General features: G+C 41.4%; 1 protein-coding gene across 1 annotated transcript in view; it reads right to left on the reverse strand.

Annotated features, from left to right (window-relative positions):
- FURIN (furin, paired basic amino acid cleaving enzyme) overlaps positions 1 to 14058 on the reverse strand; it is a 337561-nt gene that overhangs the window by 14983 nt on the left and 308520 nt on the right. The window contains exon 15 of the mRNA XM_089689379.1: positions 4583 to 4699. Within this exon, the coding sequence (XP_089545505.1) occupies positions 4583 to 4699 (117 nt within the window). The remainder of the gene's footprint in view (positions 1 to 4582; positions 4700 to 14058) is intronic.

Raw genomic sequence — 14058 nt, forward strand, 5'->3', positions numbered from 1 at the left:
ATAGGGACCTTAGATTGTAAGCTTCTTGAGGGCAGGAACTTAGACAAATTACACAGTCTTTACATGCTGCACATTGTACATACCAGATATAAGGCTATTAAGTGCTTGAGGGGAGCAAACAGCTTGTCAGAGTTTTCCAGTCTCTGTAGAGAAAGTTTGCATGGTGGTTGCACTGGGAAAATCATTTTGGATCTAGGGGTGCTAAATGCCCCAAGACTGAAACTGGAGGCTCAGCATGTTGCTTCTACAAGTGCTGTGTCCAGAGTCATGAAAATGGCACCGATAAGAGACAAACCAGGGAGTAATAGCTGTGGATGGTGACTCCTCTGGGGCAAGCTCATCAGGCAAAGACTAGGGTGACTCATTGTAAGACTGAGGCAACTCACAGTCAAGACAGTTGACTGAGGGCCAAGCAGACACCAAGGCTGTGGGTAGATCAGATATAGAATCTTCTGGAGCACACTTGTGGCCTCTACACTCAAAATTAGAAAATAGCTAGGTGGTCTGGAAGTCCTGCATCACTGTAGTAAAAAAACGTGACTGGTTTACTCACAAAGTGAGTTTCAGAGACAGGGCAAGCACTGAGACGATGTCCATTGCTCTGGACCTCGAAAGTGCTCTGCCGTTAACAGTTTACCAAAACAGCCTGGAAAACACTCTACATGGATCTCAATGCCTTTAGGTTATCCCTTCAATGTCCAGTCCAGTGGGGTACACATGCAGCACTCCAAAAGACAAGCGGAGGACAGGCATACTGCATAGCTGCAATGGACGAGACAAGCTCTAGCAGCAATGTGAAGAAGAATCTTGACAGTTTAGGACACTGAGGCTTACTGGTAGTAGAAGAGGTTATCCTGGGCTGACCTACTTTTTTTTTTTTCTTGCTAACGTCCAGTCCTTCAGTAGGCAGCAGTATAACCCAAATGAGAAAGGCTTCCCGTGGACAAGAAAAGAATACCTTTCTTGCACCTACTGATGTGGAGTTCTTTACTCGCTGCAGAGAAATCACATTTCGTATAAATAGGAACCGAGAATAGGTGTGTATTAGAAAAGCAGGAGGATGGGGGAACACACAGGCAAGCACAGAGTGAAAGTGCAATGAAGTGATATTTAGAAGATTTGCTCATTAAAGATGTGAATCTATTTTGTATGCAGGCCATCTGCTAGGAGTGCTTAAAAGATTCTGTATATATCCACAGCTGCAGTTAGTGAAGGATTTAGTACAGTCCGCTAGAGAGTGCAAGTCTAATTCTGTCCAGCAGACCTTGCATGAAACGCTATGAGCAAACTTCTGAAGGATTCTTTGGATGCAGCAGAAACTGAAAGCTCACAGGGACCCTTATACTGACAAAAACACAAAAATACCTGCCAAAACACAGCAATGAAGTGCACTCCAACATGTGCTGTACAGCCACCGTACCTGACCTGTTCCACAGCAAACAGTTTAATTAGGGGATATATAAGCCCTCATTTATTTCTTAATTAGATTGGAGCTTCTCATTAGCACGAGGAGGAAGGGTCCTCACTGGTGATATGAAAGCTCTTCACGTGGAAGCAATCTATTATGGATTGTCTCCGGAGAAATAGCTGTAATATGCTTTCATGCGGACGAGTGATAGAAATTACTCTTTTAACCTATTCTCGAGTTAAGTCTATGAAATGTTCCAGAACACACACAGGAGGTTTGATTCAGGACAAACTGGTGACATTTCACAGTAGATTACACACTCTTGGTTAGGTATACACAGCCCTGCAAGAGGCCTTAATCACCAAATGTCAGACACACAAATTCCCACCTCCCCGCCATTGTGGCCGTTAACTCTGACACTCCGGCAATGGATAAGAGGCAGCTTTATTTCCTCGCATAACTTTCTAACGGGTTTTATTTTTAACTAAGATTTGTGTACGGCTTGCCGGCAAAATGCTCCTGTTGTGATGAGAAATTGGCTATTATATGATGAACAACAGGGGCCAAGATTAAAAGCCTAAAACGTCCTTGTCCCCAACACAAAGTGAGGAATGAATTTAAGGCTTTTCTATGTTAATAAAGTGCCAACATGGCTTTTATTTCAAACACTTTCTTACCATAGACTCTTTGTAAACTGTAATTTATTAACTATGATCCAATTACATTACAAAAGACTGCCAAAATGCAAAATATGTTTTCCTGTGCTTCTCTGCCTTTGTTATGTATAGGAGATTTACATTTAATTTGAAATCTTCATTTCAACTATTAATTTCATTTAGGACAGCAGGATGATGAGTAACACCTTTCTAGAATATTATATTTTGCACTTCCAGAATGGAGACCAAGTACCTCTGGCAATATCCTCCATTTTTTACTGCGAAGCGAAACAAAACAGCGCACCAACCTTGCGCACTACCTCAGTAAACCAAAATTTATTGAATACAGAATGATACTCACAAACAGCGAAGTAAATCAAGCATGTAAGTCCTCACAGGAACTTTAGAATAGCAGACCTGCGCGAGTCCCTTCATAGGGGTAGACAATCAGGGTACAACTGACGCGTTTCGAAGGGCATCCCTTCTTCATCAGAGCTAACTGAACACTGAGTACTCTCTCCCATAACATCGTATAACAACATCATTAGTAAGATTTTTTAACTCTTTTATATGGATTGCTCATGTATTTTTTCATGTATTTGTAATTGTATCAAGCTTGTAAATGTATTTTACTATCACCATGGTAATCGTAAAACCAGTATTTACGGTTGAGATATTTTGTTGACCCCGTGGCCCCTCCTCCCAGCCTGAGATGGCCCAACCCAGAAGGGAGGGTCCAGCTTTAGTTTTAGAGTATATATGGGAGGGAGTACTCAATGTTCAGTTAGCTCTGATGAAGAAGGGATGCCCTTCGAAAACGAGTCAGCTGTACCCCGAGTGTCTACCCCTATGATGGGACTTGCGCAGGCTCTACTATTCTAAAGTTCCCTTGAGGACTTACATGCTTGATTTACTTCGCTGTTTGAGTATCATTCTGTATTCAATAAATTTTGGTTTACTGAGGTAGTGCGCAAGGTTGGTGCGCTGTTTTGTTTCGCTTCGCAGTACTGGTCGGGCTTCCCCAGCCTTGTTTGGAGCTGCACAACCCCATATGCACTGGTGGTCGAATTTTTCAAGTTCTGCTTCCATCTATCCACCCCTTCTTGGGTTTCAGAGCGCAGGAGAGTTCGTTTCTGGTTCAATATCCTCCATTTGGCATATTCAAAACTAACCTTCCCTCTGAGATATATCTTGAGGTATGTATATCTTGCACTGGGCATGTTTTTTTTTTTTTTTGAAAGCAGCAAAAATTATCTAATGCTATCTGTACGCTTAAATACAAACTATAAATTTATAAAGTCACTAGCAGTAAATGTACCACCAAGACCAACCAATGCTATAATGTGGTACATGCATGGACAGAGGTCTGTTTTCCTTTTGTCAAAGAGAAGAGAACAATGGTTATTGGCTGCACTAAGTATTTTGCATTGCTTCTTATCACGGTCGTTAATCCCTTCATAAACTGACTATTGCATGCAATGCTTGAGTCGGTAACATGACTTGATATTATCAAGTGGCCTATATACACGGTACAACTGGCAAGTGAATGTGCATGGAACACAGCAGACAGATGCAAAAATGTGAGCACAGCATCACGAAGTAACGCCAACCATTGTATTAACAGCCTTCGTACCAGTTCTATAAAATTTATATCATAGGCATTTATACATATACATGCACAACTAAATATAGTACTGAAATGTATCACAGTAAATTGAGTACCACATAAGCCGATAAGGCAATGCAGTACAAAAATGGGAACAGACTTAAGGAATCCAATGACGTCCACTGACAAGAGATACAAATAAAACAGAATCATGTTCACATCTATGATTTGGTATTTAATAACGTCATTCAGAGTGTTTGATCACACTCTCAGGCTCTATATTAGCATTTCCTACATTGTATCTTTGTTACTGTATACAAGTTATAATAAGCGTAGTATCCAACATGATTAAGACATCAACTGGGGGTGGGAAATGGCTCTCAACTCAACATTTCCAGGAAAGTAATCCAGCTTACTGAGCAATATGAGGTTCTAAGATGAAGAAACGTACACATGCTATAGAAAATTATATACACAATACATCTTTTAGATTGTAAGCTCCAAGGAGCAGGGCCCTCCTGACCCTCTTGTATTGAACTGTATTTTTGCTGTATTGTCTCCTGTTATATTGTAAAGTGCTGAACAAACTGTTGGCACTATATAAATCCTGTATAATAATAATACACACATGGAAGGTCAAAGTTCACTGATATCAAAGTGATAATTATCTATGTACATTTTATAGCTGTAACATTGCTGCCAATATCTCAGCATTTCGCAGCAATGCCAGGAGTGGCCACAATGGCCGGGAGCCCTGGGAGAATGCCAGGGAAAAGGATAGGTGGGAAAAGGATAACACTGGCATTGACCTTAGCCACATGGGAGTGGTGGTGTATCCACAGATTTCTAAAAGTCCTAAAATGTAAATGATCTTTATAATAAATGAGGCCTAGAAATCTTCTCAATACTCACCAACACAGGACTGGCTAGAAGCCACAGTTCTGCATCCAACACCATCAACTTGGTTGGGCAGGTTTGGAGGATCAGACGCAGTGCCGTACAACACCAGGACAAACTGGGTTAGTGTTCCTATTAATGAAAAAACAAAAAGGGAAGAAAATTCTTATTCAGCAGTAAAATAAGACAAATAATTTACAATTGTCTCCAAAAGCAGCTTGAGTGATCCATCTTGCCGGGTTTGGCTCTCATTGTTCTGTATGTATTAAAATAGCATGGTTGACAAAAAAAAAAAAAAAACTTGCCTGTCCTCCTTTGCATCAATTGCAGCCTAGTAAACAAGGTATTGCATAGCAAGAGTGCTGTGTTAATCAATACATAACATCTTAAAATGAAGATACACCCCTTACAATTAACGTTTTGCTCCCATTTGGTTGGTAAATATACCATTGAACATTTTGAGATATCTGCTCAATAAGTGCAAAAAATAGTGGTCAATCCAGCTCTGTTCTATGCACTCTTCAGTGTTATCAGCCTTGGCTAGGTTACCTCTAGACTACAGAAAAACTTTCCTTCTCCAAACCAGAGGTGGGGAGTGTTCTATAAGCTGAATACACCTCCTGTCTAAGTGCTGTCACCCTAAAACAGGAAATGAGTTACTGGCACAGTGTGACAACCCACTTTGAGGCAGAAGACCTAACTAAATATTGCTATCTGCATGCCCAAATGCAAATTATACAGAATGAAAGCAAATGTGTTAAGTTTTGAATTTGCATCACCTTACTAGCAGAACAATGGACAAAGCAATAAATGCATCACCAAGGCTAACCAATGCTTTAATATGGTATGTGTATGGTCTGTTGCTCCTAATAAAAACATGGCTTGCTATTACCAGATGGCCGATGTACGAAGAATAACTGGCAAGTGAAGAGGCATGGAACACAGCAGACAGATGCACAAATGTGAGCACAGTATCAGCAAAGTAACATCAACCATCCTATTTCCTATAAGAAGTTGATTTGTGTTACTCCCTCCAAACAAGCATACTAGAATTCTCTGACAACGGTATTGCCTGAATTTAGGGGCGAGTGATAAAGAGAAGTCTATTCACCCTTCGGCAATGGAATTAAAGCAATGGTATTTGACTGGACCAAATGGTTTTTCATTTCTTAATATTACTGTCATTAATCCTTTTATAAGCAGACTATCACACACAAGGTGGGTCGGTTGGATGGTGTTCCTTGCTCCCTATAAGCATACTAGAATTCTATGACAATGGTATTGCCTGAATTTAGGGGCAAGTGATAAGGAGGCGTCTATTCACTCTTCGGCATCATGAATAAAGCAATGGTATTGGACTGGACCAAATTGTTTTTCATTTCTTAATATTACTGTCGTTAGTCCCTTCATAAGCAGACTATCACACACAAGGTGGGTCGGTTGGTTGGTGTTTCTTGCTCCCTATAAGCATACTAGAATTCTATGACAATGGTATTGTCTGAATTTAGGGGCGAGTGATAAGGACACATCTATTCGCCCTTCAGCATCAAGAATAAAGAAATGGTATTTGACTGGAACAATTTTTTTTTTGTACATTTCTTAATGTTACGGTCATTAACCCCTTCATAAGCAGACTATCACCCACAAGCTTGGGTGGGTTGGTTGGTTGGTGTTCCTCGCTCCCTACAAGCATAGCAGAATTCTATATAAAGAAGAGGGGAGAAACTGAATTTAGAATTTATTGGTAGGTGATAGAGAGAGGTCAGTTTTCCCTTTTCCACCACCCATCATTTTGCCAATAGCTAAAATTGACAGGCCATTAGATATGGTAAATACACAAATAATTTGTATAGCTGTTACAGCCAACATTTCTTCCCTTATAACTTTCATAAAGCAGGCTCTCAGCTTGTCCATGAACTTGCTAAATGTTAAAGTGTACATGAGCCCTTAGTATTCAGAAAGAAGCAAATGTTTAATCTTTAAATTATGATAATCGAGTCCCCTTGATTGGCAGCTACAGACTCCAGCAAAGCTTCGCAGAGAGCAGGCAGCAGTCTGGGTTGCTCTTTGGAGTTTGTCAGTGTGACGGTGCATAGCACACAGGCATGTCTGTGCTAAATACAAGGCAGGAGGAAGGCTGTTTGCTGTGTACAGAAGCAGAACCACAGATCCTGTCACTAACAATCCTCTTATTCAGGTGTAGGGAGGTGTCTTGTGAGCAGACAGGACTCTGCATGTGAATACTAAGCAGCTAATTGGAGCCCTGTGCTGTGTGACCCATCTGTGTGTGAGCGATAACTCGTCGCTTGCGCTCCTCATGCTCATCGCTCCTCTCCACACTTGGTTCCACGTGCTGGGCTGCTTAATATAACAAGCTAAATCGAGTGGTTTCAATCCTTCACACGGCTGACAAAATGTAGTAAATAAACAACCCCCGTTTTTCTTATCTTGCCCATGCACCATGAATGCGCGAACCGAAAACAATAGAGCAAGACAGACCGGCAGAGCTGGAACGGAGCAGTAAGTGCTGCAACGATACATTGACAATTGCCACTCACCCAGAAATTAGGCCTATACCCATCCCACACAGAATTCTCATATGTACACAGTTTATGGAAGTTTTTTACCCAACACTGTAGACAAGAAACTCTGCCAGTAGATCACAAACCCTCCTAAAACCTAGTATCACTTCTGTGCATTTACAGAAAAATGACAGGATCTCTTGATCGCACATATCTTCTTGCTGATACTTACCTTTTCAATTGCTCCCCAGTTCCCCTGCTAGAGCCCTGAGCTGAAAGTGATATTAAATCCCACTTTCAGCAGCTGATTGAATCACTTACTGAGTATGTAGCGTCTTCATCATGTAATTCTTGCCTACGTTCCAGTTTAAGTTGGTGCCATGATTGCTGCCCCAAGTTTTCTTCTTCAGGGTAGCTTCTTAGCTCCTACAGAGTTTTATGGATCCACCTTTGCATGCAGGCAGGGCTGCTGTTAGAAACCACGGGGCCGTTTACTGTCAACCTGACAGGGCCCCCCCAAACCACAGGGCCCCATACAGCCAACCAAACAGGGCCCCCCAACACCACCAAAAAAACAAACAAAAAAAAACACAGTTTAATATGCTTCAGTTATGAATGAACACATTGACTGATCGGTACCAATCACACATTGTGTTCATTCAGGAAAGGAAGGGGCTGGTAAATGTCTGGAAATGATTGTTGGGAATACAAAAGCATGTACTATATAATATTGTGTGTCAATATCACTTGACCAGTAGATGGCACTGTACACTAAGGTTACCAGTTGTGCATGTGTGTAAAACTTGTTGGTTCTCTCTCTTCCTATTCCTCTTTTTCTCTCTCTTCAAAACCAAGATGTCTGCTGAAATGTGTTCTGTATGTTTGCAACTTAAGCCACACAAGTAAAACAGTGTTCTGCCTCATCACAAGCTACCAGTGTCTTCTCTAACACATAACCAACAATGATCCCCTGTATGTCTCTCTCTGCAACAGCTGAAAGCCAGTGGAGAGGGGGAGAGGAGAAGAAGCCAGCTTTCAGCTGCTGCAGGGAGCCATACACAGGATCGGTTCCTGTAATTGCCCCCCCACCGCCATGCCGATCAATCCTCCCTGGCCATGTCCAATTCACCCAGCTGCCTGAGCCCCACTGCTGGCATGGGCCCCATACAGAACGGGTAGTACCCTTATATATGGCCCTGCACGCAGGGTCTAGAGTTGTGTCTCCTACACTGTGTACACCTATAGAAACACACAGCCATATAGCCTAGAATGGCAAGGCACTCCTCTACTCCTTCCTCAATCTAATTTTGGGGGTTCAGTTTCTGCTCCCCGCGTGTTGGACCCTTTGTGCACATAGATGGTAAGCTATGATGTCTTATAACATAGTAATATTTGCATACTCCTTGTATATTTTATTTTTTTTACCAGAGACAGAAACTCCACTTTATAAGTCAGCAGCTACGAAAGCTGAAGCTGCTGACTTTTAAAAAAAACAGCCACTCACCTGTCCTAGGATCCAACAGTGTCCTCACCGCAGCCAGGTTCACTGGCCGACCTGTGCCCCCGACATCTTAAGTCTGGACACCCGGCTGTGATTGCTTGCAGCTTCACAGTCAGGTGCCCACTGTGCATGTGTGAGCAGTGCTCTGCATTGTGAATGGTCCCGCAGTCCTCTGGGACCAGTCACATATCCCATACAACTGCGGGTTGGGGGTGGAGAACGTCCACTTCTAATCACCTAGGCAAGTGGAAGCGGGAGCGGGTACCTGTCAAAATCGTGTACCCGCACGCCCCCTCCACTCACCAAAGGTGCCAATCCTTAACAGGGAGTGGGAGATGGGGCCTTATAGTGGAACCTCCCCTTTTGGGTGGAGCTCCGCTTTAAGACTTGATTTCTTATGCTTTTACTGCTCATAGTATTTCAAGGTCCTCTCCTATTCCTCCTGAAGAAGTGGGGTGATCCTGCGAAACACGACAAGGTCAAATTTTTTTTTCTGCCTCTAAAGCATGGAGCTTAAAATATGCCTCTAAATATCCTAAAGTGCATGGACAAATGGGATAACAACTCCTGTAGAAACAGCATTTAGGCTCAGTGTGCACGAGCCCTTACATTTACATGTAAACACATTTAAAACCATTAAAAACCCCTGATATTCAGTACAAGGACAAGCGCTTTAATAAACATTTACACTACAAGATGCGTTGTATCCAATTGCAAAACCTGCACAGGCTTATCTTTTGGCTAAGCAATTATTAAGCACGTGCCATTTCCCTAGGATCAACAAAGAATTGAAAGACTAATATTCAGGATTTTGCAAAACATTGCAGGAAATATGTTCCATGTGTGTTGGAAAAGCTACACCACGCTAAAACAGAACAATGGAAATGAATAGCTTTACACTGAACAAAAGCTCCCCATTACAAGCCATAGGCTTACCCTGCAACCAGTTCTGATGGATTCAAGACATTGTAACTAACACCAAAAAAAACTAAAAACAAAACAAAAAAAACCATCAACACACAAGGGCATTCTCACTTTTTCCTGTGCCTGTGTCAAATTTCATATATTTTGCAAAAATAAAGTCATTTTGGATTTTTCAGGACAGGCTGAATATGAGCTCACCACTGTATTCAATACGATTAAAGAGACAAAGACTTAAAGCGGAGTTTCACCCAAAAGAGGAATTCCGCTTTAAGGTCTCCTCCCACGCTCCTGTTTAAGAATTGGCACTCGCTTTTGGGGGGGGGGGGGGAAGTGAGTAGCTGGTTTTGACCTGGTTCACATATACCCCTCAAGGATCAGTCCAATTTAAGTTTTTGTAAATGGCCTAAACTAAATATATATGCCTATAAATGTAAAAAGTTAATTTATCCAAGATAATTTGCATTTCGGTTGGTGGTCAAGGATGTCAACCTGATGTTCATAGTTACGGTCATAACTTGCAAAATCAACTAATAATGTATTAACAAAAAGTAGACGTTGGTAGCTGGAAGCAGCAGGATCAGGACACTGGTAATCTGGGAAGAAATGTCTCTCAGATTAGTTAACCATTAGCCCCCCGGCCAATAGCCGTTTGGCGGCCGGAAAAATGCTTTAGATTACCGGGTGGACGCCATATGGCGTACTCCCGGGCATGCGCAGTTTGAGCGCTTGCAGAGCCGCGCAGTGGCGCGATCTGTCACCGGCCGTGTACCTCGAACATGGCCGAAGACAGATCTGAGTACTGGACCCCGTTGCTGGTACCATGTGACCTGCTGTGACCAATCACAGCAGGTCACATGACAGTTGCATACAATGGATGGCTTCATTCATGCCATTCATTGTTTACTAGTGCCTAGCTGTGAATGGTCACAGCAGGTCACATGCACATGTCATGTGATTAGCTGTGGCCAAATCACAGCTAAGCACAAAAAAAAAACCCTGAATGAATCGATGTCATTCAGGTAAATGCTTGCTTATAGCAAAGTATTTCTTTGCTATAAGCAAATTGTGTAAAAAAAAAAAAAATACTGATCACTTCCCCAAAGTAGTACAATGTTACTATGGTAACATTGTACTACTTTGGTCATAGTGAAATATAAAAAAAAAAAATCTTAAAAAAATGAAATAAAAAATTAAGAATAAAAAATAAAATATATATACTTTTTTTTCATACTGTTATCAGTCAGTGTCCCTGATCACCGCCATGCCAGTTATATGATGACGCTGTACTGCACTGGTGACAGGATGTAAAAAAAAAAAAAAAATAGTGTAAATAATTTTTTTTTATTTTTTCATTTACCGAAAAATGACAAAAAAAATACAACTTCAAAAAACTCGCCATTCCTCTTATGAAGTACGTCGGACTGTCTACTTTGCAAAAAGGGGTCATTTGGGGGATATCTGTACTGTTCTGACATTCTTGGACCTCAAGAAATTGGCTGTCAGTTCTTCAGGATTGATCAATATTTAGATATATACCATAGCTTGTGAACTCTATAACTTTCCTGCAGACTAAAAAAATACATCCTAATTTGGGTTATTTTCACCAAAGACATGTAGCAGAATACATCTTGGCCTAAATTTATGAACAATTATTTATTTGTAAACCTTTGAAACAAAGAAAAATGTGTTTTTTTTCAAAAATTTTTTTTGTTAATTTAGCAAAAAATAAAAACTCCAGTGGTGATTAAATACCACCAAAAGACAGCTCTAGTTGTGTGAAGAAAATGATAACATTTTATTTTGGGTACAATGTTGTATGACCGCGCAATTGTCATTCAAAGTGTGAGAGCGCTGAGACCTGAAAAATGGCCTGGGCAGGAAGGTGTAAAAGTGCCCGGTAAAAGGCTTGGATTGTGCGCTCTCTCTCTGTCTCTCTCCCCATTGGATATCCCAACACCACCCTAACAGGAATCTCCACAGCTGGCTTTTGTAATGAGCAACTATGCCACCCACAGCTAACAGACCAACCCAACCCGTTACCGCTCACAGGCCAGCCTGTATCTTCTTCCATTCCCTGCAACCAGCCAGGTGTCAAGTCTCTGCAATCCACTTGCTCCATTGTAGTCCACCATCCAAATAACGGGCCATACACTGATGGCGTTCAACTCCAGCCAAGAATAACTGCAATGACAGCACACCACTCACTCCCACCCAGAGCCATGCCTCTAACCTGTTTCACCCACAGCACGGCTGTAGGGACAGCTTCTGGAATACAGTGGTGCTACCAAACAGTGACTGCATCTGATATGATGCAAGCACTGTCTGGGCAGCACAGTAGTTAAGTGGCTAGCACCTCCGCCTAGCAGCACTAGGGTTGTCAGTTCAAATTCCAACCACAACACTATCCGCCTGGAGTTTGCATGTTCTCCCTGTGCCTGCGTGGGTTTCCTCCAATTAATCCAGTTTCCTACCACAGTCCAAAGACATGCTTGGCAGGGTAATTAGCCCTAGTATGTGTATGTATGAATGTGAGATAGGGACCTTAGATTGTAAGCTCTTTGAAGGTTAGGGACTGATGTGAATGTACAAAATATCTATGTAAAGCGCTGCGCAAAACGATGGCGCTATATAATTACCCGTAATATATAAATAGTTCTGTACCAAAGTCAGATGATTTTTAAATTGACTTCTTGTTGAGCTGAGTGGTGCAGCAGGAATCGGCCAAAATTTGAGTCATCTATGGCCAGCAATCAAGTATGAAGGTACGTGTGCTTATATAAAATCAGTAACGTACTTGAAAATCTCAACGTATGAAAAAGCAAAAAAATTAAAGATGAAGGATTTTACGTTTTAAAAGTTTAAATGGCTGATTGGTTCACTTTAAGGTGCTCATATATATCCCCCAAAAATCGGTGTGCCTAACGTGCAGTGATGTCAGGAAAGGGTAAATGTCAACTCAGACCATAAAAATAGCTGTGAGCGTCATATCAAAAAGACGCAAGACTACTTCTTACACTTTACATCATAATAGTTTTCAGGTCAAATGATCAGTTCACATGCGGGATCGTTTTTTGCTCACAAAATGAATATTAAACTAATGAAAGCCTCGATTGCTTTTGTTATTTTATCTCGCAAGTCATTATTTTATCACCATCGTCTCCTTTACTTACTCTCCTCATTAAACACTGTTAAAATAAAAAAAAACAAAAAAACAAAAAACTGCCAACAACTTCAGCTAGGTGTGACAATATACTTTAAAAACTTTGTACATTGACCTTCACATGTAAAATATCTAACCAAAAAAAAAAAAAAATGCATGCACTACCCTTTGTATATTGGTACAATGCATTCTAGGGATTTGATAACTAAATCTATTTGATTAAAATAATGCGTAGAAAGAACAGAACTGCAACCATCAGGCCTACAATGGTAATAAACCAAAGAACGCAAATTTATATGTTGCAGCTTATCAATCTTTAAAGTGGTATTAAAGACAAAAACAAACATTATGCAGCTTACCAATTCTTAGATGTGCTGGCTACATTCGTTTTATTTTTAGGTTTTCTTTTTTTTAATTTAGTGACCAGGGGCGGACTGACAACTCATGGGGCCTCCGGGCAATAGGGGATCATGGGGCTCCTATGTCCTTGCCCAAACTCAAAAAAGCCTATGAAAAAAGGTACCAGGGGCATCTCATGGGGCCCCCTACTGACCCTGGGCCCTCGGGCAGTGCCCGAGTTTCCAAATGGTCAGTCTGCCCCTGCTAGTGATCCATCCAGTAAGTTTGTTGTTTTTCAAAGAGAAAAAGCTCCCTTGCAGACATATAAGTTTACAGGGATAAGACAAACCATTGAACACTGACAGGGGTGCTTAGAATGAACGACTTTTATTTATGAAAAACCTTTACCCTAAAAGGAATAAAACTGTTTTCTGTATCATAAAAAGTGAGCTAGTGTTTGGCTTCAGTTTGTTAAGTGTATTGAAATCTGCTAGTCCATCTAACATTCCCTTCCCTCCAGACTGACACTGCAGCTATCTGTTGTGCCCCCTGTGCTCCTTCATCCACAGTTGTGTCTCACTGAGACAGGAGGTGTGTCAATGGCCAGATCACCAGGTGAAAACAGAGGGGGAAAAAGTCTAAAAAGGAAAACTAATGCAGACACCACATCTAATAATTGGTAAGCTGCAATATATTAATTTTTTGGGGGGTTTAATACCACTTTAAAATGCGGTGGCTGCATTAGTTTTCTGGTTTAGGATATTTTTCCTTTATTTTCACCTGGTGACCTGGCCAGTATCACACTTCCTGACTTAGGATATGTCTACTCTGGATGGAAGAGCAACAGAGATACCTTAGATCACGGGTGTCAAACTGGTGGCCTTCCAGCTGTTGCCAAACTACAACTCCCATTAGGGATTGCAAGATAGAGAGTTACAAGCATGACTCCCAAAGGCAGAGGCATGATGGGACTTGTAGTTTCCCAACAGCTGGAGGGCCGCCAGTTTGACACTCCTGCCTTACATGGACTTGACTCACAAATGAA

This window comes from Staurois parvus, unplaced genomic scaffold (assembly GCF_062004578.1).
Source record: "Staurois parvus isolate SC_StPar_1 unplaced genomic scaffold, SC_StPar_1.0 ptg000472l, whole genome shotgun sequence".
In the NCBI taxonomy this organism is placed as follows: Eukaryota; Metazoa; Chordata; class Amphibia; order Anura; family Ranidae; genus Staurois; species Staurois parvus.